The sequence below is a fragment of the Accipiter gentilis genome, chromosome W, assembly GCF_929443795.1.
Source record: "Accipiter gentilis chromosome W, bAccGen1.1, whole genome shotgun sequence".
Lineage (NCBI taxonomy): Eukaryota > Metazoa > Chordata > Aves > Accipitriformes > Accipitridae > Astur > Astur gentilis.
In genome coordinates this window covers 8,861,987-8,886,421 of record NC_064918.1, presented here as the reverse complement: position 1 = coordinate 8,886,421, position 24,435 = coordinate 8,861,987, and the positions used below count along the sequence as shown (strand labels likewise).

The following is a 24,435-nucleotide window of genomic DNA, read 5'->3' as shown; positions in this document are numbered from 1 at the left end:
CTTTCAGGCCCAGTAACTAAGTTCCATATAATTGACCCCTAGACAGTGTGACCACCACCCCCCTCCACCCCCAGTATGGCCCAGTCCATCCCAGTATAACACCCCCCACGCATTGACACCCCCTCCGCAGTGTGGCCCTGTGAGACCAAGCCGACACCCCGCGCCTATACTGGGAAGAGGTGCTGTGGGCGTGGCCCAGGGGACTCGATGGGCGGGGCCCGGCGCTGTTGGGCGGGGCCTGTATGTGTGTGCGGGCCCATTGGGTATAACACGCCTCCGCCTCGCCCCACTTTCTGTTCCTCCTTTTTGCGCTTGCGTGCCGGTCCTTCACCCTTCCTCCCCCCACCTGCCCGTCCGCGTCGAGTCTTCCACTGTCCCGTCATGACCGGCGAGCGCCCGCGGCGAAAACGGAAGTTGCGTCGACTGCCTGAGCCCGGTACTACCCTTCCGCTTCTGGCGGCACCTCTAGTCATGGCGCTCTTCGAGCAGATGCGGGCTAACGTGGGTAAACTGTTGCGGGCATCGACCGGTACCAGCGAAACGGGGACGGGGGGCAGCTTAGGTGGACGGGGGGCATCGACCGGGGCCGGGGGGGGGGGGGGGGTGGGTTGTGGGGTGTGGGCGTGTGGACCGGGCCCCGGGGCCGGCTCATGGGCCGGTAATGACGGAGGGACCGGAGGGAGGATGTGGAGGGGGTTGGGGGTGACCGGGAGCGCTGAGGGGACCCCGGGAACAGTGTGTTGGGGTCGGCAGGGCTGAGGGTGGTCCGCGGGCCGGTAACGGGGGTCGGGTTTCCTGGTGGGGTGCGGCCGCCCCCTCCCCGCAGGTACGACCCGGAGAACCTGGCCACGCTGGAGCGCTACGTGGAGATGCAGGCCAAGGAGAACACCTACGACCTGGAGGCCAACCTGGCTGTGCTGAAGCTGTGAGTGGGGCCGGGAGGGGGACCCGGGGAGGCCCTGGGGGGAGACATGCCATGTCATTGAGACAAGGGGAGTCAAAGAATCTCAGTAGACATAATAAAGGGGGGTGAAAGATGATGTTTAGTGCTTACATTGTTGAAATTAGCTGAGGTAGAGACAGTCCTTGATAAGAAGAGCTGGTCCCAAGAACCAGCCAATGAGGTAAAGACAGTCCTTGATAAGAAGCAGGAGCAGGCCCCAAGAGCCAGCTAAGACTGGTCTTGTGGCTTGGGTGAATACCAAGAAATCACTGAGCCTGCACAAGGAAAGAGGTTACTAGCGGTGACGAAGAGGAGTCATCTATCTTCATCTCTGCGACCACCAGATGACCACCATAAAAAGGCCCTGCACAGGCACAGTTGGGAGGAGACTATGGAAATGACCTCTCGGAGCTAATTTTAATATGAAGCGGGGATAGGTCATGCATATGTATAGGCGTATTGTGAATATGTAATACCTGACTGTATAAACTTGAGGTGAACTGCCGAGTCGGGCGCGCACAACTTTGGTGGGACTACCCCCCGTGCCGCCCAGTGCTGAATGAACATACCTACTTTACAATCTCACTGATTGTGGACTCTGTTTTCTTCACGTCATCATTGTCCCCCTTTTCTCAACACACACACACACACACACATCCCTTCCCCCCCACAGGTACCAGTTCAACCCCACCTTCTTCCAGAGCACCGTCACTGCCCAGATCCTGCTGAAGGCCCTGACCAACCTCCCACACGCTGACTTCACCCTTTGCAAGTGCATGATTGACCAGGCCCATGTATCTGCCCTCCGGCCGGGGGATCTTGAACACCCCTGCCCCCAAACTCCCTCCCTCCTCCAGCTCCCTCTGTTCCTCCCCACTGGTGGGGTTCACCCCACGGGACCCCTCATCATCTGCCTGTTGACCTGGAGAGGTGAATTTAGGGGCTTGGGGGGGGGTGCTGATTTGGGGGAGCAGCTGCAATGGGGGGGGCACAGCTCCAGGTCCCTCTCCCCACATTTTCCTTGACCCCCCCCCTGGCCGCAGCAGGAGGAAAGGCCCATCAGGCAGATCCTCTACCTGGGGGAGCTGCTGGAGACCTGCCACTTCCAGTCCTTCTGGGTGATTCTTGCTCAGGGTGGGGGGCACCCCAAATCTAGGAGGAGTTGGGGCACTCCCCAGCTCTTGTTATCTGGCCCCCCCCAGGATTTTAACAACACACACACACACCCCTTCTGCAGCAAGCTCTGGCTGAGAACATGGAGGTGCTGGATGGGATCACTGGCTTCAAGGACCCTGTGAGGGAAATGGGGGGGGGGAGGGGGTTGGCAGCTGACATGGGGTCTCCTTCCGCAGTCATCTGCCAAATGGTGGGGATCACCTACCAGCACATTGACTGCTGGCTGAGATGCTGGGGGACCTCTTGGGTAAGGGGGTGACCAGAGGGTTTGGGAAGGGGGCTGGGGAGATGGCATGGGGACTGAAGCCCCACCTCCAGAGGCTTAGCTGATGGTTTGGATGAGCAAATACGGGTGGATGGAGCCGGAGCCTGGGTGGATCTTCATCTGCAACCAGGAGGAGAGCATCAAACCCAAGAACATCGTGAAGATTGACTTTGACAGTGGGTGTTGGGGAATGGGGAGACACCCCACACACACACACACCTTGGGGAGATACCCAACACCCCCCTCGCTCTCCTTCTGCAGGTGTCTCCAGCATCGTGGCATCCCCCCTCTGAGCCCCTTGTTTTTACCATCCTGTCCCCCCCTGTTTTAACTTTGGGCTCTGCCAGTAAAGGAGAAGCCTCCAGGGAGCTGTCGTCCATTTGGGGGAGCTGGGGGGTGACATCCCCCCTTTCCCTGGGGACACAGCTTGGTTTGGGGGAACATGGGGGGGCAAATTTCCCCCCTCTATAGGGTGGGAGCACTGTTGCTGGGAGAGGCTGTGCCCCCCCATGCCTATTCATCTGTGGTTACGCCCATCTACAAATATTAATGACCCCACTGTTTGCGTGGGGTGGGTCAAGTCTCCATGTGTGTACACAGAGGGGTTTGATTCATGAATATTAATGAGGGCGTCGGCCCTTATGGGTGTGGCTGCTGAAAGCGAGTGGTGCCAGCATCATGAATATTAATGAGGTTGCCCGCCCACTCGTACGTATTCAGGCGCGGCCTGGAGGTGTGGTGGGCGTGCCAGGAGGGCGTGGCGTGGAAGCTCGGTGGGTGTCTCCTATGGAGGGCGGGGGCGAGCGGCGCATAGCGCGCAGCGGTGGGCGTGCCGCCCCGGGCGTGGCGAGTGGCGCATGCGCAGTGGCGGTGGGGCGGGTGGCCGAGGGGAGCAGAGCCGGTCGGCGCGTCAGGAGCGGAGCGATTGCAACCGCCATGGTGGATTATCACAGCGCCGGGCAGCCCTACCCCTACGGCAGTAATGGGCCTGGCCCCAACGGCGATTATATGGCCCAGGAGGACGACTGGGACCGCGACCTCCTCCTCGATCCCGCCTGGGAGAAGCAGCAGCGCAAGGTGGGCCCGGGGGGGGGCTCCTGAGGCGTAAGGGGAGGGGAAGGCTGAGGGGGCTCCTAAGGGGTCAGGGACGGGGGGGATGGGGCTGAGGGGACCCCTAATGGGTTAGGGACTGGGGTGGGGAGGGTCTGAGGGGAATCCTGTGAGGGATTAGGGACTGGGGGGGGGGGGGCTGAAGGGGCTCCTGAGGGGTCAGGGACTGGGGGGGGGGGGGCTGAGGGGATCCCTGAAGGGTCAGGACCTGGGGGGGGCGGGCTGTGGGACCAGATGAGGGGTCACGGAGGGGGTCTTTGAGGTGAAGCAGGTCCTAAGGGGAGCCCCTGAGGAGGGGGCGGTGGGCCTGGAAATTGGGGTGGGGGAGGCCCTGGAGGGGCTCTTCCCGGGGAGGGGTGGGAGCTGGGGAGGGGGCAGATGCTGTGGCCTGGGTATCACAGACCCTATGGTAGGAAATAAGGGTGCTGGGGGGCTCTGAGAGGGGGGGAGCCATAGGGGAAAGACGGGGGGGCTGTGGAGGAGGGGGTGATAGGGACAGGGGATGCTCGGGGGGGAGCAACCCCAAGGGGATACCTGGGAGTGATGGGGAGGGGTGATGGGGTCCTGGGGCCTGAGGGATGGGAGGCACTGGGGGTGTGTGGAGCTGGGCAAGGGGGAAGAGGTTTGGGAGACCCCAGGGCACTGCGCTTTGGGGTGCTGGCACAGACAGCCCAGCCCCGAGGGTCTCTCCGGGGTGGTACCACCCTGGGGAGAGGTTCCGATGCCGGGGGGGGGGGGGGGGGGGGGGGAGCTGCAGAATAAAAACAGCCTTCCCCCGCGGCTGGCTTTGGAAAATCCTACCTCCCCCTCTCCGGGGGGGGCAGCTTTGGCTGGAGTGTGGGCCGGGGGGGGCGGCCAGAGGAGCGAGACGCAGCTGGAGCCTGGGTGTAAAAGTGTCCGGAGGGAAGGATCTGCTCCCTGGGGCAGGAATGGGGGAAATAAGGGAAAGGATAAAAGGGCACTGGGGGAGAGGTGGCAGGGAGGGGCAGGTCGAAAGGCACCGTGGGGAGAGGGTGATGCTCCCGGCATGTTCAGCGCCTCGCCACGGGTCTTGGTGAGAGGCTGGGGGGGTCCATCTGTGCCACACCCCAACGCTGGGACCCTCCGGTCCCTTGTGGCGTTGCAAAGCCTGCTCGCCGTGGCATGGCCAGGACCCGTCCCTCCAGCAAGCACCAGGAGTTCTGACCTGACACCACCTTCCTCCTGGTTAATAATTGGAAACCATTTGCGGGAAGGCAACGAGGTGGCCGTCTGCTATTTTTGTTTAATTGTCTTAATTGCAGGTTATTTAGGAGGGAGCAGGGTTTGTGGAGGGGGTTTCGGACCCAGTGGGCAGAGGAGGAGCTGGCCGAGGGGGGATGCAGCCACCTGAAGAGCAGAGTCCCCCCCCCTTCCCTGGGGCTGGGAGGAGTGGCGTGGGTTGCCACGCCAGTGTGGATACCTGTATAAACTCAGTGAATGCTGGGTTTCTGTTGCCATAGTTACGCTGGGTTTAAAAAAAAAAAATCATAGCTAAATGGCATAATTTTTGGCAAAGGAAGTGCGTGCCAGCCTCTTCCTCCCTGGAGCGGTGTTTTGGTCAGCCCTGACCTGCCGCTTCCCAGCAAGTCTGGGGCCGTAACATATGGGTTTTTGCTGTCGACCTCGGTTTTTAGGAACTTTTGGGTCTGTTGGTGCTAAATGCCCAAGTTTCCCCACAGTGAGGCTGGATGCTGGGGCTGAGCTGCTGCTGGGTTTCCCAGCTCTGCCTTGTCGCAGGCTCACATGGAGAAGGAGACACAATATTTAAAGAGGCTTTTGGCTGACGTGTGGCTCGGTAGAACCATTGTGGAGCTGTTTAGTCTCGAGAGGAGTGAGGCTGGGAGGGTGAATTGCGCTGTGGCTTGCAGCCCAAGCTGCCAAGCGCGGGTGAGCCGGCACGCTGGCGGATGGATGAGGTTTGTGAGCCAGCGGTTATAAATTCCAGCTGGTTCAAAGGCAAGGCCTTGTTAGCATTGGGTGGAGAGCTGGCTAATTAGCAGGCTGCAACCCCGTCCCCCCCCGTCCCCCCGTCCCCTGATTCGGCACCCAGCCCATCAGAAGCGTTTCCCGGGTCGTTCCCCAGGTCTGGCCATCCCCTTCTCCATCCTCCCCTTCTCCATCCTCCCCTTCTCCATCCTCCCCTTCTCCATCCTCCCCTTCTCCATCCTCCCCTTCTCCATCCTCCCCTTCTCCATCCTCCCCTTCTCCATCCTCCCCTTCTCCATCCTCCCCTTCTCCATCCTCCCCTTCTCCATCCTCCCCTTCTCCATCCTCCCCTTCTCCATCCTCCCCTTCTCCATCCTCCCCTTCTCCATCCTCCCCTTCTCCATCCTCCCCTTCTCCATCCTCCCCTTCTCCATCCTCCCCTTCTCCATCCTCCCCTTCTCCATCCTCCCCTTCTCCATCCTCCCCTTCTCCATCCTCCCCTTCTCCATCCTCCCCTTCTCCATCCTCCCCTTCTCCATCCTCCCCTTCTCCATCCTCCCCTTCTCCATCCTCCCCTTCTCCATCCTCCCCTTCTCCATCCTCCCCTTCTCCATCCTCCCCTTCTCCATCCTCCCCTTCTCCATCCTCCCCTTCTCCATCCTCCCCTTCTCCATCCTCCCCTTCTCCATCCTCCCCTTCTCCATCCTCCCCTTCTCCATCCTCCCCTTCTCCATCCTCCCCTTCTCCATCCTCCCCTTCTCCATCCTCCCCTTCTCCATCCTCCCCTTCTCCATCCTCCCCTTCTCCATCCTCCCCTTCTCCATCCTCCCCTTCTCCATCCTCCCCTTCTCCATCCTCCCCTTCTCCATCCTCCCCTTCTCCATCCTCCCCTTCTCCATCCTCCCCTTCTCCATCCTCCCCTTCTCCATCCTCCCCTTCTCCATCCTCCCCTTCTCCATCCTCCCCTTCTCCATCCTCCCCTTCTCCATCCTCCCCTTCTCCATCCTCCCCTTCTCCATCCTCCCCTTCTCCATCCTCCCCTTCTCCATCCTCCCCTTCTCCATCCTCCCCTTCTCCATCCTCCCCTTCTCCATCCTCCCCTTCTCCATCCTCCCCTTCTCCATCCTCCCCTTCTCCATCCTCCCCTTCTCCATCCTCCCCTTCTCCATCCTCCCCTTCTCCATCCTCCCCTTCTCCATCCTCCCCTTCTCCATCCTCCCCTTCTCCATCCTCCCCTTCTCCATCCTCCCCTTCTCCATCCTCCCCTTCTCCATCCTCCCCTTCTCCATCCTCCCCTTCTCCATCCTCCCCTTCTCCATCCTCCCCTTCTCCATCCTCCCCTTCTCCATCCTCCCCTTCTCCATCCTCCCCTTCTCCATCCTCCCCTTCTCCATCCTCCCCTTCTCCATCCTCCCCTTCTCCATCCTCCCCTTCTCCATCCTCCCCTTCTCCATCCTCCCCTTCTCCATCCTCCCCTTCTCCATCCTCCCCTTCTCCATCCTCCCCTTCTCCATCCTCCCCTTCTCCATCCTCCCCTTCTCCATCCTCCCCTTCTCCATCCTCCCCTTCTCCATCCTCCCCTTCTCCATCCTCCCCTTCTCCATCCTCCCCTTCTCCATCCTCCCCTTCTCCATCCTCCCCTTCTCCATCCTCCCCTTCTCCATCCTCCCCTTCTCCATCCTCCCCTTCTCCATCCTCCCCTTCTCCATCCTCCCCTTCTCCATCCTCCCCTTCTCCATCCTCCCCTTCTCCATCCTCCCCTTCTCCATCCTCCCCTTCTCCATCCTCCCCTTCTCCATCCTCCCCTTCTCCATCCTCCCCTTCTCCATCCTCCCCTTCTCCATCCTCCCCTTCTCCATCCTCCCCTTCTCCATCCTCCCCTTCTCCATCCTCCCCTTCTCCATCCTCCCCTTCTCCATCCTCCCCTTCTCCATCCTCCCCTTCTCCATCCTCCCCTTCTCCATCCTCCCCTTCTCCATCCTCCCCTTCTCCATCCTCCCCTTCTCCATCCTCCCCTTCTCCATCCTCCCCTTCTCCATCCTCCCCTTCTCCATCCTCCCCTTCTCCATCCTCCCCTTCTCCATCCTCCCCTTCTCCATCCTCCCCTTCTCCATCCTCCCCTTCTCCATCCTCCCCTTCTCCATCCTCCCCTTCTCCATCCTCCCCTTCTCCATCCTCCCCTTCTCCATCCTCCCCTTCTCCATCCTCCCCTTCTCCATCCTCCCCTTCTCCATCCTCCCCTTCTCCATCCTCCCCTTCTCCATCCTCCCCTTCTCCATCCTCCCCTTCTCCATCCTCCCCTTCTCCATCCTCCCCTTCTCCATCCTCCCCTTCTCCATCCTCCCCTTCTCCATCCTCCCCTTCTCCATCCTCCCCTTCTCCATCCTCCCCTTCTCCATCCTCCCCTTCTCCATCCTCCCCTTCTCCATCCTCCCCTTCTCCATCCTCCCCTTCTCCATCCTCCCCTTCTCCATCCTCCCCTTCTCCATCCTCCCCTTCTCCATCCTCCCCTTCTCCATCCTCCCCTTCTCCATCCTCCCCTTCTCCATCCTCCCCTTCTCCATCCTCCCCTTCTCCATCCTCCCCTTCTCCATCCTCCCCTTCTCCATCCTCCCCTTCTCCATCCTCCCCTTCTCCATCCTCCCCTTCTCCATCCTCCCCTTCTCCATCCTCCCCTTCTCCATCCTCCCCTTCTCCATCCTCCCCTTCTCCATCCTCCCCTTCTCCATCCTCCCCTTCTCCATCCTCCCCTTCTCCATCCTCCCCTTCTCCATCCTCCCCTTCTCCATCCTCCCCTTCTCCATCCTCCCCTTCTCCATCCTCCCCTTCTCCATCCTCCCCTTCTCCATCCTCCCCTTCTCCATCCTCCCCTTCTCCATCCTCCCCTTCTCCATCCTCCCCTTCTCCATCCTCCCCTTCTCCATCCTCCCCTTCTCCATCCTCCCCTTCTCCATCCTCCCCTTCTCCATCCTCCCCTTCTCCATCCTCCCCTTCTCCATCCTCCCCTTCTCCATCCTCCCCTTCTCCATCCTCCCCTTCTCCATCCTCCCCTTCTCCATCCTCCCCTTCTCCATCCTCCCCTTCTCCATCCTCCCCTTCTCCATCCTCCCCTTCTCCATCCTCCCCTTCTCCATCCTCCCCTTCTCCATCCTCCCCTTCTCCATCCTCCCCTTCTCCATCCTCCCCTTCTCCATCCTCCCCTTCTCCATCCTCCCCTTCTCCATCCTCCCCTTCTCCATCCTCCCCTTCTCCATCCTCCCCTTCTCCATCCTCCCCTTCTCCATCCTCCCCTTCTCCATCCTCCCCTTCTCCATCCTCCCCTTCTCCATCCTCCCCTTCTCCATCCTCCCCTTCTCCATCCTCCCCTTCTCCATCCTCCCCTTCTCCATCCTCCCCTTCTCCATCCTCCCCTTCTCCATCCTCCCCTTCTCCATCCTCCCCTTCTCCATCCTCCCCTTCTCCATCCTCCCCTTCTCCATCCTCCCCTTCTCCATCCTCCCCTTCTCCATCCTCCCCTTCTCCATCCTCCCCTTCTCCATCCTCCCCTTCTCCATCCTCCCCTTCTCCATCCTCCCCTTCTCCATCCTCCCCTTCTCCATCCTCCCCTTCTCCATCCTCCCCTTCTCCATCCTCCCCTTCTCCATCCTCCCCTTCTCCATCCTCCCCTTCTCCATCCTCCCCTTCTCCATCCTCCCCTTCTCCATCCTCCCCTTCTCCATCCTCCCCTTCTCCATCCTCCCCTTCTCCATCCTCCCCTTCTCCATCCTCCCCTTCTCCATCCTCCCCTTCTCCATCCTCCCCTTCTCCATCCTCCCCTTCTCCATCCTCCCCTTCTCCATCCTCCCCTTCTCCATCCTCCCCTTCTCCATCCTCCCCTTCTCCATCCTCCCCTTCTCCATCCTCCCCTTCTCCATCCTCCCCTTCTCCATCCTCCCCTTCTCCATCCTCCCCTTCTCCATCCTCCCCTTCTCCATCCTCCCCTTCTCCATCCTCCCCTTCTCCATCCTCCCCTTCTCCATCCTCCCCTTCTCCATCCTCCCCTTCTCCATCCTCCCCTTCTCCATCCTCCCCTTCTCCATCCTCCCCTTCTCCATCCTCCCCTTCTCCATCCTCCCCTTCTCCATCCTCCCCTTCTCCATCCTCCCCTTCTCCATCCTCCCCTTCTCCATCCTCCCCTTCTCCATCCTCCCCTTCTCCATCCTCCCCTTCTCCATCCTCCCCTTCTCCATCCTCCCCTTCTCCATCCTCCCCTTCTCCATCCTCCCCTTCTCCATCCTCCCCTTCTCCATCCTCCCCTTCTCCATCCTCCCCTTCTCCATCCTCCCCTTCTCCATCCTCCCCTTCTCCATCCTCCCCTTCTCCATCCTCCCCTTCTCCATCCTCCCCTTCTCCATCCTCCCCTTCTCCATCCTCCCCTTCTCCATCCTCCCCTTCTCCATCCTCCCCTTCTCCATCCTCCCCTTCTCCATCCTCCCCTTCTCCATCCTCCCCTTCTCCATCCTCCCCTTCTCCATCCTCCCCTTCTCCATCCTCCCCTTCTCCATCCTCCCCTTCTCCATCCTCCCCTTCTCCATCCTCCCCTTCTCCATCCTCCCCTTCTCCATCCTCCCCTTCTCCATCCTCCCCTTCTCCATCCTCCCCTTCTCCATCCTCCCCTTCTCCATCCTCCCCTTCTCCATCCTCCCCTTCTCCATCCTCCCCTTCTCCATCCTCCCCTTCTCCATCCTCCCCTTCTCCATCCTCCCCTTCTCCATCCTCCCCTTCTCCATCCTCCCCTTCTCCATCCTCCCCTTCTCCATCCTCCCCTTCTCCATCCTCCCCTTCTCCATCCTCCCCTTCTCCATCCTCCCCTTCTCCATCCTCCCCTTCTCCATCCTCCCCTTCTCCATCCTCCCCTTCTCCATCCTCCCCTTCTCCATCCTCCCCTTCTGGTGAGTTTGCCTCTGCAGTGGTTCTTCATCTCCTCCTCCTCTTCGGGCGAGGGGACAGGCACTGGTGCGCTGCCCGGAGTGGAAAGCTGCTGGCTACTCCAGGAATTCAGGGATCCGGCTCGCCTGTACATCCCTGCTCCCCTGAAGGCGAGGATGAGGCTCAAAGTCAGCCCTGATCCTTGCAGGAGGAATAGATGGTATTGGAAACGGTTCCTTTGTGGGTGTTGGAAGGACCAGTGCGCTTGTCTTCAAGTTAATTAATTTTTTTTTGAGCGGTTTTGTGTCTTTCTTGATCTCGAGGGAAGCTGCCGACATGCCAAATGTCTCGCTCAGCCGGGGCTGACTTTAGAGAAGGAAAGAGGCTGCAAGCTTCAAGCCTCAGATCCCTTAAACATCTGCTTTGCTGAAATGGAAACGACCGAGGCCTCATCCTGTCCCTCGTGGGGGGGAAGGCAGCCAGGATGGAAGGACAGGGACGTTCCTGCTTGGAGTGTGCCGGTGCAGAGCCATCCCAATGGCTGCAGTTTCGCTGCTGGTATGTGTCCAGTCCCTGGGGTTTCTCCTCTGGAATCTCAGCTATGTGGCTGGAACAACAGGGAACGATCTGCTAGTGTCCCTCCTTCCCGTCGTCCCTCCTTCCCGGCATCAGCAAACACACCAGAAAAAAAAGGGAAATTACTGCAAGCGCGCGGCCTTAAATAGATGTGCGTGCTCCTGGCTTCCTCCCGCTTCCAACGCTAGCGGTACTGGAAAAATAACTCGGGGAAAACACAATGTCCTTGAGGGGCCACAGGGTGATAATGAACCCACGGAGCAGTAATGAGCATGGTCTGGGAGATGCTTGTCCCACAGAGTGAACGCCCACTTCTCACAGCGTCATCTCATGTGCTGGAGTCATTAATTGCACCCACCGCTGGCTCATCAGATTCGAGCTGCCCTGTGCTGCTTAACCACCTCAGCGTGTTAACGAGGCTGGGCTCACAGCTGGGGCTGGTGTCTTGATCATGGCAGGGATGAACAGCAAGGACCAGCGGACAGAGTCGCTTGTGGCTCAAAGGGTTTAATGCCAAGCGGTGGGGGCTTCACCTTGCCTCCCCCAAGAGCACGGACGTGATGGAAGAGTGGCTGCTTCTCCGCTGCCTGGCTGGATTCTTGGTTTCTCTCCAAAAACAAAACATCCGGCCCTGAGAGCACTACGCCTCCTCGGAAAACATTGTTGGTATCCTTGACTCCCTCCAGTTCGTGTGCAGCGGCTTTCGGGCTCATGCCTGGAGCAGGATTCACCTTTAAACCCTCCTTTGGAGGAAAATGCTCTCTGCATCCCCGCTTTCCTCACCCTCAGCCTGTTGCTGGTGTTTTCCTGGTATCGGAGATGGCTTTTCTGGAAAAGCCCCTGCGTTGCGTTCACCCCCGTTTTTTTTTCCATGGGAGAGCTTGTATGTAAAAACCCCATGGCGATTCCTGGTGCCATGGTATAAAGATTCTCGTCCTGATGGCCGGGGTCGGGTGCATTTTTCTCCTGTGCTTAAGCCCCTTTCAGGCTTCCTGGCTCTCTTTTTTAAAAATAATCTGCCTACATAATCCCACTGAGGCAATTTTTCAATCCCAAATTGGATTTTTGACAGCAGATTACTTACCTGGTCATGGTGGTGGTGGCACATTAATGCCTGTTTAATGACGCGGACCTGCCGGGCAGGAGCCCCGGTTACGCAAAGAGCTGGGGAAGTGCTCTGGCAGAGCTTTCCATGGTGCCCAAACATGACAGCTCTTCTGAATGAGGAGGACTGATGACTGGGGATTGGAAAAGAAGGATTTGGGGACCCCACGCTCCTCCTGGGAGCCGCTCTGGCACTGCCAGGATGAGGGGTGCCAGTTGGTGGTATAAACAAGTGGTAACTTATCCATCTGGCCATTTAGCTTGGTAATACCTCTGCTTTTTCTCTGTTTTGGGGGGGGGGGGGGGGGGTTCTGTTGGCATGTTTGCAGCCTATGCTTGAGCTTCTCCTCCCACCTCAGGCAGGGTAGCTGCATGGTGGGCAACGCCCGGCTCAAGGAAAGGTGTGCTGGCTCTTGGCATGGAGCTCCTCATCCTCGTAGGAATGTGGGTACACCTGCTGGCCCTGACTCACCTGAGCCCTTATCTCCCCTAAAAACAGAAGCACTGAAGCCAACAGCATCGCCCTGGCTCGGACCGAGCCCTGGAGCAAGAGGAATTTTGCCTCTTTACCCCCACCCAGACCCTCAAAATCTGGCTGCAGCATGCTGGACCCTGGTGAGGGTTTGCCGTGGGGGGCCATGCCTCCCCCAGCTGCTTCCTGCCACTGTCCTCCTCCAAGTTAGCTGCCTTCTCCCCAAACAGTTGAGCCGAGAACCTAATAAGGGAAAAGAATGAGGAGAATCTCCATGGTCCAGCCTCCCCCCGGCCTGTCCGGTAGCCACAAATTAGGTAGAAAAACCAACCAAACAAACAAAAAAAAAAAACCAAAACAAACACCACCACCCCCCCACCCCTCCCAAAAAAAAAAACACCCAACAACCCACAACGAGGGAAATGACGAGTGACTGGAAATGCCCAGCAAGTCAGGAGCGGACCCGGGCTGTGCTGAGCTGGTAGCTACCCATGCGTCCTGGTGTTTTGGGATGCTACGGTGGCATCGCTGCCTTGAAAGGCAAAGCTTGGCAGTGGTCACCAGGCCCGGCCGGTAATGAAGCCCTACTAACGAAGGCATGACTGAGGATGGGATATGTTGCTCCTCAGCATCCCTTTTTTCCCTGTCCAGACAGAAATCCTCATTTCTCCTGATATTTGTAAATTATTTTTTTCCCCTCTGCTTCAGATCTGGAGCTGCTGCTTCTCAAAGGAAAAGCAGTTTCAGAGTCAAGCTGAGCCGCTAGCAACCATGATTAGTGATCCTGCTAGTTGCCAGCCAAGGCTGGGCTAATACAGATGGGTCCCTCCCAGACCTTTGTTTAGTCTCTGCAACATCTTAAGAGCAGGCTGATAACCTGGAGTGCAGGAATGATTTCCTGCCCTAATGAGCTTCCCATTGGTGGCCCAAAGGAAGGGGAGATAGTGTGGCCGAAGCGGTGGCTCTGCCCCGGTATGTTGGGCTCTGCTGGACCCCCTGTTGTCCATCCAAGCCCTCGGTGGGCTCCCTCGGGTATTTGCCGCCACTTTCCATGCATGTGGCTGTGTTCAGGCTGGTAATGCGTGCTCCCAGGCTGGATGGGGGTTTTTTTGCTTAAAACCCTGGAAATGAGACCAAAAGCGTCCAGCTGCTTGTGAGGGGTCTTGTTGCAACCTGCTCTGGAGGAACTGGTAGCATTATTGGGCTTGTCACTCCACAGTTGCCTCAATCAAGGTTGTTCTCGCCAGGGAAAGTGCTTGTGGGTGAGAAGAAACTGTTTTAAAAATTTAAAAAAAGCTATTCCAGTAGATTTCTAAATAAAGATGCTTATTTTTTTAAATTTTTTTTAGGACAGATTATTGTTGGCAGTGACCTAATGGAAAAATACTGATAGGGTTCTGCCCATAAATTTCCCCAAGTAAACAAACGCTCAGCCCTGTGCCATGGCCTCTGAGGACAGCAGAGAGTATTTCGGTCAGGTTTTCAAGTCAGTCTAAAGTCCATGTTGGTGTTTGCCTTAAAAGGAAGGAAGGTTGCAAAAATCCTTCAGGATTGTTTCCATCTGAGCCAGGCAGAGCCGATGCCACCCGCTGCGCTTGTGGGTGACAGGTGAAAAATAAAAACCCCCTCCCTGGCAAGCAGCTTCCCATAGGCAGTCCCCAGCCCAGCGTCTTGCTGGCAGAGCTGGTGACCGGCACTGCCATGGCTTTTCGAAGCCGAGTTTGGCTTGTATGAAAGGATACGCTCAAATGAACCCCTCTCCCTGCCAAAAGCCCCCCCAAATTCGGCAGGGGGAAGGCAAGGCTGGTTTCGCTGGGTGTGTTCCTCCCCCTGTTTTCTCAAGGTTTCCAGGTGTTGCATAAAATTGGAGGAAAATGGATCTTCCTTCCCCGAGGTGTGCTGGAGTCGGGTTTTCAGTGGGGTTGAGGGGAGGTCTCCCCCTGCCAAGGGAGGTTTGGCTCGGGCTCGGCACCCGGGGAAGGTGCAGGGCCACCTATTCTTCCCCAACAAAGGTGGCTTTGATACAATGCCTGGAAAGCATTTCTCCAGTGCCTCCGTGGGAAGGAAATTCCAGAAGCATATGTGGAATCTCCTTTTTTAGTAACTTTTATTCGTAACACATTGCTGCGGGAAAGCTGCTCTTTGCCCGCCAGCCGGTCCTTAAGCTGGCTTCGTTAGGCTTGCCTCATCTCATCCGGCTCGGCTCCGTCCCGAGGCTGCCCCATACAGTGAGACATGCTCACCTGAACCGGTTTTTGGGGTCAATTTGATGGGGTTTAGCTAACAGGCTCCGAGTGCCTCAGTGCTGTCCTGCTTAGGGGGTAGAAGCTTCAGCTCCAGGGGTGCAGGTCGCCCCAGTTGGGAGAGGGGGACCTGGGGGGAGAGCAAGGGTTCAGCCTGGCAAATAGCCCCCAGCTCGGTGCTGTGGTTGCCCGGTAGCCGTCAGAAAAGAAATTCATGGGACTTGGAAGAGATCCATCATCTTTTGAGGAAATGAGCTTCTGGGGAGGTTTTGGGAGAGCTCGAAGGCTTTTTATTGCTTTGCGACTATCTTTAACTCCTTGGCTGTTTCCATAGTGTTTTGGAAACAAGGACAAGCTTTCGGCGCTGCCACAGAGAGGGGGGAACCTCGGCCGGGGCTGCAGACAAGCCTGGGGGCTGCAGCACGTCAGCTCGGCACGCCAGGTGGCTTCAAAAAGCACTGGGGAGGCCATGTGCCGAAAGGCAACTGTCACCACGGCCGGCTGTGACAGCTCCTTGGCCAGCAGCAGCAGCCTGATGTATCACGCAGCAGCTCGGCCCTGGTGCCACACGGTTTACTATTTTTACGCAGAGCAGCATCCTTGCAAAACCGGAGCCGTACAAGCGAGCGCCTCGACGGGGCTGAATCACTCCAAATGTAAAGTGGAAAAATTCCTTCAGAGGTGGAGTTTTATTTCTGTTTTTACGCTTCGTTTTTTTGGGGTTTTTTGGATGTTTTTTTTTTAGCAGCTGCATACGGGTGGGTTTTGCCACGCTGGGCGTGATTCAGCTCTTGACTCGCCTTTTCCACGTGCCAGGGCTTGCTTCGCAGCTGGTCTCTCCATTGAGTTTCCCCCAGCTGGCATTGCGGCATGATCCAGCAAGCTCGCCTTGTTCAGGGACAACACCCAGGCACGCCTGGCAGAGGCATGCAGCGGTGTATGATGACTGTCATTGCTGAGCGGTTGTTCAGGGATGTCTGATGGGCGTGAGGTCCTGATAAGCAGCCCAGGAACACCAGCTGCAGATTTACCTCTCTTGCCCTTATACAGACATCTCCGCTCTCCTTGCTGCTGGGATGCTGAGGTAGCCACACCGCCAGCCCCAGGGCAAGTCATGGAGGTGACCTAGCACATGTAAAATCCCAGCAGAGGAAAGGTGACTTTTTCCCAGCCGCTGAGCTGCCTGGCATGCTCTCGGTGCCATGGGGCTGCTCCTCTGCGGCACAGGTGAGCTTGTCCAGGCTGTCCCAGTCTCTCTGCCAGGACACAGGCTGCAAAAACAGCTTTAACAAACAGAGCCGCTGCGTTTCCCCCCTGAAGGTGACCCCGCTTTCCTGTTTAAGGTCAATCCTAGCGTATTTGTATGTCTGACACCACAAAGCCGGCATCCGGCTCTGGTGAGAAGCGGGCACGGATCCTGCAGCATTCAGCTAGGTGGATATGGCACTGTGGCGGCCGGACAGTGTTTCTTCTCATAAAATCCTGCCCTAAAAGCAGATATTGGGGTGGAGCGAGCCCTGCTCCTCAAACTGCCGGCTCCGGGGGTCTCGGTGCAGGATGGGCTCAGAGTCGCCTCTGGATTTGGTTCCCAGCCTGGTCTGCGTTTAACCGAAACCCGGCTTAGCACAATCCTGACCCCCTTGCAGCCGACAGTGCTGCTCCTGAGCCCAGGGGAAACACTTCCCCCTGGTCCTGGTGGGATGAATGGCTTGTTAAAAGCTGTCACTGCAGCATTCCCTGGCTGTGAGCTCACCGCAGCCCATGAGCCAGCCTTGAACAATGCTCCCCGTTCACCAGGCGGCAAGGAGACAGCGGAGGGAGGGGGGGGGGACCTGGGTCCATGGATGGACCAACAGGACCATCCGAAACCGAACCGTGGCCAGTGGGTTCACAACAGTCTTGGATTGCAGACAGAAGGAGCAGGAGTGATTGCGATTTCACAGCATAAACTTTGCCACTTGATTGATGGTGGTTTATTTTCCCCCCATGGAGCCAAGGTGCCGGCATCTATGAGCGCCAATCCAGAGCCTGAGCCTCCAGCTTTTTTGCAATAAAAGCTGCGATTTCAGGCCGTAATTTGGCAGCACTAACGGCTCCGGGTGGAGCAACAGGAAATATCTGCTTTGTGCGTTATTACCTAGGGCTGGGGTCCGCAGGGGAACCCCGGCTGCAAACTGGGAGCCGGCAGCACCTTTAATGTACATGAATGCCCGGTTCCCCTTTGGGAAATAACACCCTGCTCCTGGGGGAGACCGAGATGCATCCCAAAGCCTCGGCGCAGGAATATGCATTGTTTGCAGTTCATCATCTTGACCTTCGCCAGCCTCTGCTAGCAAATATTTGCTGCTGAGCACCTAAGGAGGGGGACAAAGTGGAAAAACCTCTCCCCTTGCTGGCAGAGGCGTTATTGCAAACCCCCCCACCCCACACCCCACCCCCAGCTCCTGGAGTGTGGGTGGACAGGGCTGTCTGCCTGTTTTGCAGGCAGCTGCCATCCAGGACATCCTTCCTCCTGCTTGCTTGGCAGAGTCTGGCAGCTTTCATGGGGCAAATCCCCCCATGGGTCTCCAGTGTCCTTGCAGCGAGCAACCCACCAGAAAGAAAGCAGAGCCGGGGTGTAGGGTTTAGGGATTAATCCGTGCGGGGCCCGGACGACGGAACACCAATGTGATGATTAAAGTCGCCAGTTTATTGAGCTTAGCTAATCATTTTTATACAGTTCTCTAAGTTGTTGAGAGACTTTGATTGGCTACTACATGCAAGCACTTGGTGTCCACACGCACAAGCATAAGCGGTGATTGGTTACATCGGTACTGTCCACGCGCATAAGCATAAGCGGTGATTGGTTACATCGGTACTGTCCACGCGCACAAACATAAGACATAATTGGTTGTGTTAATTAGAGCATACAAGACTTGTCTTAGTCCAATTGGTCAAGATAAGCCCCTGAATTGAGGTTGTTTGTGCCAAGTTCCCTTTATCATGGAATGTGCACCTGTGTTTTCCTAATTGGGATCTTTCTTCTTCTATCTTCTTATTTATTCTGTTCAAGGCCTTCTAAAGGCGCCTGGAACAATCTTGTGACCATGAGCTATTTTCAGGTCCAATAACTAACTTCCATATAACTGAACCCTACATCTCCCCCTCTCTCACTTTTTTTTTTTTTTTTTTTTGGATAGCATATTGCTGTCTTGTTCCGCAAACTTAGCCCAGCAATCAGTAGGTGTCAGTTTTATGTGGGTGTCCCTATGGAGGCAACTATGCTTTTGCTGCACACCAGCCTGATGCTCTTCGGAAAATCCCGGTATTTATACATTTTCAGAGGAATGGATTTTAGCACACGTGGCCGGCGGGTGCCAAAATCCACCTCAATTGAAAACCTATGACACATGCACTCGCTGGCCAGGCGCACTGCACAAGTCATAGTTATCTTATCAATTCGTTCATGGGCTTTGTGATGCGGCCGTAATGCATTGAGAATTTTAACCTGTTATGTTAGCTAAGATGACCTACGCATTAATTTTTGGCTGAGGTGGTATTCGTATTGCCGCACCATCTATGATGCTTCGGATGATGATGGTCGCATAAATCAAACGGAAGTCCATTGTGGGCTTGCACCTGTGAAAACATAAGCATAATCTCGCCCCGAGGTTATTAATGAAAAATGGACCTTCCCATCACCCTATTTCTAGATTGTTAACTGAGTCTATGACCTTACTTCTAATTTCAGTTTTAACTAACTGTTTAGCAAAAATATTTTTTTTTTTTTTTTTTTTTTTTTAATGAATGACTACATATCAGGTATCTGAAAACTACTTCCACACTCGGCTTCTGTGAGTAATGTTTCGCCGAGGACTGATTAACATTAAACTATATATATATTTACTTATTCTCTACAGCACTTATTCTAAACTGCTTAGCCTCTATACAATTAGTTATAGGTTAGTAGGTTAGTTGATTATGATTAGTTGAATGTCTGTTACAGTGGTTAAAAAAAAAAATTTTTTTTTTTTTTGTTTTTTTTTTTTTTTTTGGTGATTAACTCTCTTTTCTACCCACTCGCACTAAAATACATATTCAAAAATGATATCATACTCCATGTTTTTTACACGCATTCTTAATCTCCACATTGACTGCCAGTCTCTGTCGTGATTTGTCTAGTCGGTCTATCTAGGGCTTCAGGACCTGCTGACATCTCCGCTGCCTCTTGCTCTTGCTCTTCTGAGTTGTTTATGGCATCTGGTCGCTCGATCCATGGCTTGACCCATTTCGCCGGTATCCAATGGGGTTGTTCGTTACCTGTGGAAACACAAGCATACCCTCTTCCCCACGTAAATAATTTGCAAGGTCCTTGCCACTGCTGTAAAACCGGATCGAATACTGAAACTTGCGGCTGATTTTTATCAACATTTTTGTTCCCACACATATGCCTATTAATTGGGATCTGATCCTCAGTACCACGTGGCTGTAGCCAATTCAAAACATACAGTGCTTTACTTATTAACTCTTGGGGAGTACAGTGCCGCATATCTTCCCCCGTTTTTAAAATGTTTAAACGATCCTTTAAGGTCCGATGTGCATGTTCAACAATAGTTTGACCAGTGGAATTGTGGGGTACGCCAAAATTATGAGCTACCCCCCACATCTGTAAAAATGTTTCTAATGACTGTGAGTGATATCCCGGGCCATTGTCTGTTTTAATTTCTGTTGGCACTCCCATGGCGGCAAATGCTGCCAAAAGGTGCTTAATTACGGCTTTAGCATTGGTTGATATATGAACAGTAGCCCACATAAGGTTCGAATATGTGTCAATAGATACATGAATAAATTTATATCTCCCAAAACTGGGATATTCCGTAACATCTGTTTGCCAAATTTGCAATGGTGATAATCCCCGGGGGTTCACCCCCTGTGGTTGTAAGTTTGGAATATTCGCACAGTCTGGGCAAGCAGCAAGAATAGCTCTGGTTTGCTGCAATGGAAGATTAAATTGTTTACTCAGCGCTTTTGCCGACTGATGATAAAATTTATGGGATAGCAGTGCTTGTCCAAACAAATCAGGTTTGGGTGTATTAAAATAGATGTTTGCATTGGCTACTACCAGTTGATCCGCGCGCGCATTACCTTCCACAATGAATCCCGGCAGCGTTGTATGGCTACGAACATGATCGATAAAAAATAAGTCTGTCCGTTCTTCTAGTAACATCCATAATTTTAAAAGTGTCATAAACAGCTGCTTATTGTTTACAGTTTTTAGTAGGGACCTATGCATACGTTTGACTATCCCCACGACATATTGAGAATCTGAAATAATGTTGACAGGTGTTTTATCCCATTTTTTAAAAACAGAGCATACGGCTAATAGCTCGAGCACTTGTACTGACCACTCTGACAGAATGACTTCGGATTTCCAGGATCCGTCCTGTAAATATACAAATCCTGCTTTACCTGTCTTGCTGCTAGCATCAGTAAAAACGGTAATGGCTTCCAGCGGCTTATTGCTGCAGATAGAGTGCGGTTCCATTGTTAACATTGTTTTAAATAATGGGTGGGGGGGGTAGTGATTATCTACTTCCCCCTTGAAGTCCAGCAGAGCTACTGCAAGGCAGTCATTTTTCATCATGTCATTATTCACAATATCAAGTGATACAGGTAAAATGATTTTGTCCATTTGCTTCCCTGAAATTTGTATCGCCCTTACCCCTGCTTTTTGAATGCACATCCCCAGAGCTTCAATTCTAGTGACTACTGTTTTTGACATGCTAGCAGGCAAGAATATCCATTCTAGTATTACCAATGGGTTTTGTTTTTGCTGCTCATCCCACTGACCCAGAATTCCCGCAACTTCCTTGTCTGAGTTATATACATACAAATTTATGGGCAAATCAGGGATATATCTGCCAGACATAGATGATGTGATTTTCTGCTCAATTGCTGTCAAGGCTTGCTGCTCTGGCGCGCTTAGATGTAGTACAGAAGTTAGGCTATTGCTGCCCCGCAATAAGTCCAACAGTGGTTGTAAGTCTGTATTGGTGATGCCACAATAAGGCCGGATCCACTGCAGGTCTCCGACAAGTTTTTTGTACATCATGTACATTTCGTATGTCTTTGTGTAGCGATAGCTTTTGTGGATGTACAGAGGCTTCTGCAACCTCTCACAGACCCCAGGAAAGTTTGACCGGCTGCTGTTAGTCCGTGCCGGCACAGATCGAGGCTGCGTTGCTATGTGTTGAGGGCACGCACGTCTCAAATGCCCTGGTTGACCGCACCGATGACACGCGGGGGGGTCTTTGTATGGGCCGTAGTCTCCTTTTCCCTGTCACACCATCAGTCGTAATGCTACCGCGAGTGCTACAGCGTGAGCTTCAGCATGTATTTTAGCTTTCTCTTGTTCTTGTATTATAGTAGCCAAATCCTCGTTTGCATTATTTGAATCAGGGTATATGCTAGGTATAATTTGTTCATGTTGAACGGTGGTATCTGGGGACTGTTTTCTCATAGGCGGATTTTTGCTCACTCCTTGATTCTGTAGAGTTTCCTTTAATCGTACAGTTAGGGAGGCTTGGGAACTGTCAGATGGCTGATTAATATCGGCAGTCCCAGGGAGTGGAGCAGAAGTCAAGAGCACAGGAGCAGGCGGACAAGCTCCAAAAAGTCTCTCTTGCTGCATTATGTTTTTTTCCCCGCTTTTCCCTTTCACTTGAGGTTGGAGAGAGAGAGCAGCAAAAGCAGACGCAGACACTTTACGATCTGCTTTCATTTCTTGCAGAGTTGTCTTAATCAATTTCCATAAAGTTGCAAGACCTTTAACTTCTTTAGACCTGTCACTAATTTCATCCCATAGGGAGGTTCCGATAGCTTTCCAGGTACTAAGCTCAAAAGCTGTACCCACACTAATTGAAAGGTTTCTGTCCTTTTTAATATTTTTCTGTTTTTTGAACCAGCCTCATAAATATCTTTCCGGCTGTCTTTTCCCTCGCAGATGCTGCGAAACCCTTGCCGCCCTTTTTATCAACGTAAGCTTACGATTTTACCTGCTTTTCCTGAGCAGTGCCGGTGCTGTCATTCAAGCCACCGTGGTCCGCGGCAATTCCCCCGCCTTTTCAGTAGCGTTGCCTCTTTTTCCTCTTCGGATCACGTCGGAGGTCGCCAAATGTAGGGTTTAGGGATTAATCCGTGCGGGGCCCAGACGACGGAACACCAATGTGATGATTAAAGTCGCCAGTTTATTGAGCTTAGCTAATCATTTTTATACAATTCTCTAAGTTGTTGAGAGACTTTGATTGGCTACTACATGCAAGCACTTGGTGTCCACACGCACAAGCATAAGCGGTGATTGGTTACATCGGTACTGTCCACGCGCATAAGCATAAGCGGTGATTGGTTACATCGGTACTGTCCACGCGCACAAACATAAGACATAATTGGTTGTGTTAATTAGAGCATACAAGACTTGTCTTAGTCCAATTGGTCAAGATAAGCCCCTGAATTGAGGTTGTTTGTGCCAAGTTCCCTTTATCATGGAATGTGCACCTGTGTTTTCCTAATTGGGATCTTTCTTCTTCTATCTTCTTATTTATTCTGTTCAAGGCCTTCTAAAGGCGCCTGGAACAATCTTGTGACCATGAGCTATTTTCAGGTCCAATAACTAACTTCCATATAACTGAACCCTACACCGGGGATCCGCCAGTGCCGCGGGGTGGCTTTTGTTCCCAGCAGACGTCGCGGTGTGCCAGCAGGGTCCCCGTTTCCCTGTTTATTCTGCAAAATAACACACAAACCCTTAGTCCTGGAGTTTGACAACAGCACGAGGGAGAGGTGGACTTGGGGCGAGGGGTTGGAGATGGGGACAAGCGGCACCAGGCTGGGGGGACACAGTGAGTATGGCCCCTGAAAAGGGGGAGTTGGTGCATCAATTCACAGCAAGGTGTGGTTTCTCTGGTCCCCGGCCTGACTGTCCTTCCTGCCTTGTCCTCGCAGACATTCACAGCTTGGTGCAACTCCCACCTGCGGAAGGCTGGCACGCAGATAGAGAACATCGACGAGGATTTCCGCGATGGCCTCAAGCTCATGCTGCTTCTGGAGGTGATTTCAGGTCAGTCCCCCCCACTCTGTATTTTTGCCAGGCAGGACGCATTGGTGCGACCTCCCATCCCTCCTGTCTGTCATCGTCGATGTCCCCTGTACCTGTACTATTCATAGTGTGCAGAAGAGTCCCTGCAAGGTTTATAAAGTGGCATTTGAGGATGGTGGTGGGTTTGTTGGTTTTTTTAACGTGCCAATATACCTCAAAGCAAGTCTTTTGTCCTGTGGCCTCACCTCTAAACACTCATCCTTCTCCCATATTCTTTCACTGTTAACCTTAAACAAAAAGCTTTAATCCCGCTGGCTTCTCCTTTCCAGGGGAACGATTGCCAAAACCGGAGCGGGGAAAAATGAGAGTGCATAAAATCAACAACGTGAACAAAGCCCTCGATTTCATCGCCAGCAAAGGTGTCAAGCTGGTCTCTATAGGAGCTGAAGGTGAGTCTGGACCTCCGGCACGTCTCGGTGGCCCAATCCAGGCCACGGCGGGTAGCGGGAAAACTTGCCAGCCGGCACCACCACTGGCTCCTCTGTGTCACCATGACCTGTGGTCTCTGCCCACTGCCCCGCAGCATGACACTGCAAGCTGGTGCAGGGACCCGATGCTGGCACCTGAACGATGTGCTGGCAACGCCTGCCTGTGATTTGCCTGACTTTACAGCAGCGGGCGCAGCGGGAGCTGGTATTTTGAAGGCAGTATTACACACCCCGGGTGGCGGGTGAGTCATGGCGCTGGGCGGCATACCTGGATCATTGGCATGGGTTTATCGCTGCGGCCGCAGACTGGTCCGCAGTTGAGTCAGCTGGGAGGTGTCACCAGTCTTGCTGCTGCAGGGGAGTCTGTGCACGCCGTCCAGGAAGTGCCAGGCAAGTGCTGCTCACCGTGTTGGAGCTCAGAGGTTAAAGGTGGTGCAGGCTCCTTCTCCAAGGTCACTGCTATTTTGGGGAGGCTGTTGCACAATGCAGTTTTGCTGGACTCATCAGAAAACAGTGGCTCCTTCCAGCCTGCGCCCCAAGCCTGGACGAAGTGAGACTTGCTAGGCAAAGCGTGAACTCCCCCCTCTCCTGCGGCAAGCTCTGGACAGGCTGCAGGAGACATCCCAAGGTGTTTTGGTTGATTTTCAGCCTGAGGGCAGGGAGGTGTGACGATCAGTTGAAGGCTCTGCTTCCTCTAGGGCCCATCTCATGGGTACCTGCTGCTGCCTTGACTAATTGCCATTGGTGATCGGGTCAAAAAAAAAAAACCCTCTAGAAAAGTCAAATATTTGCAGCTGTGTTGTTCCAAATCATTCTGCCTGCTGTTCCCTTTGAGCCTTGCCCAGTGTTCGTACTGGCAGGAAAAGTGTTATGGTTTAAAAAACAAAATTCCTTCCATTAGATGAGGATCTCTGATTTTCCTCAGTCGTGGGGTTCTCCAGGGCCAGGCCAGCTCCTGACTCTGCCCCAGCTGTGTCGATTTGGTCTATCCCTACGAAAATCAACCTGGGCAAACGGAGCAGAAAAAAACCCTTTGCTTCAGCTTTTCTCTGGTTGCACACAAAGCAGAGCGTGTCCTTTGTCTTGGGGAACGGGCTTGGTGTCGCCTTTGCACCAAACACATGGACGT

The 24,435-nt window shown here is 54.5% G+C and overlaps 2 protein-coding genes across 5 annotated transcripts in view; both read left to right on the top strand.

Moving 5' to 3' along the window:
• The first annotated feature begins 269 nt into the window (after window positions 1–269).
• Window positions 270–2,733, top strand: LOC126035389 (eukaryotic translation initiation factor 3 subunit K-like). The gene is given in 7 exon segments (XM_049793948.1): window positions 270–514; window positions 517–529; window positions 827–925; window positions 1,617–1,737; window positions 1,987–2,061; window positions 2,181–2,237; window positions 2,296–2,733. Coding segments are annotated over 7 exon segments (549 nt in total). The 5' UTR covers window positions 270–381; the 3' UTR covers window positions 2,347–2,733.
• Window positions 2,734–2,897: 164 nt separating this feature from the next.
• Window positions 2,898–24,435, top strand: part of ACTN4 (actinin alpha 4) — a 33,704-nt gene continuing 12,166 nt past the window's right edge. For all 4 annotated transcript variants that reach the window (XM_049793556.1, XM_049793554.1, XM_049793555.1 and 1 more), the window contains exons 1-3: window positions 2,898–3,461; window positions 22,725–22,839; window positions 23,148–23,267. In XM_049793556.1, the coding sequence (XP_049649513.1) occupies window positions 3,063–3,461; window positions 22,725–22,839; window positions 23,148–23,267 (634 nt within the window). In that variant the 5' untranslated portion in view covers window positions 2,898–3,062. The remainder of the gene's footprint in view (window positions 3,462–22,724; window positions 22,840–23,147; window positions 23,268–24,435) is intronic.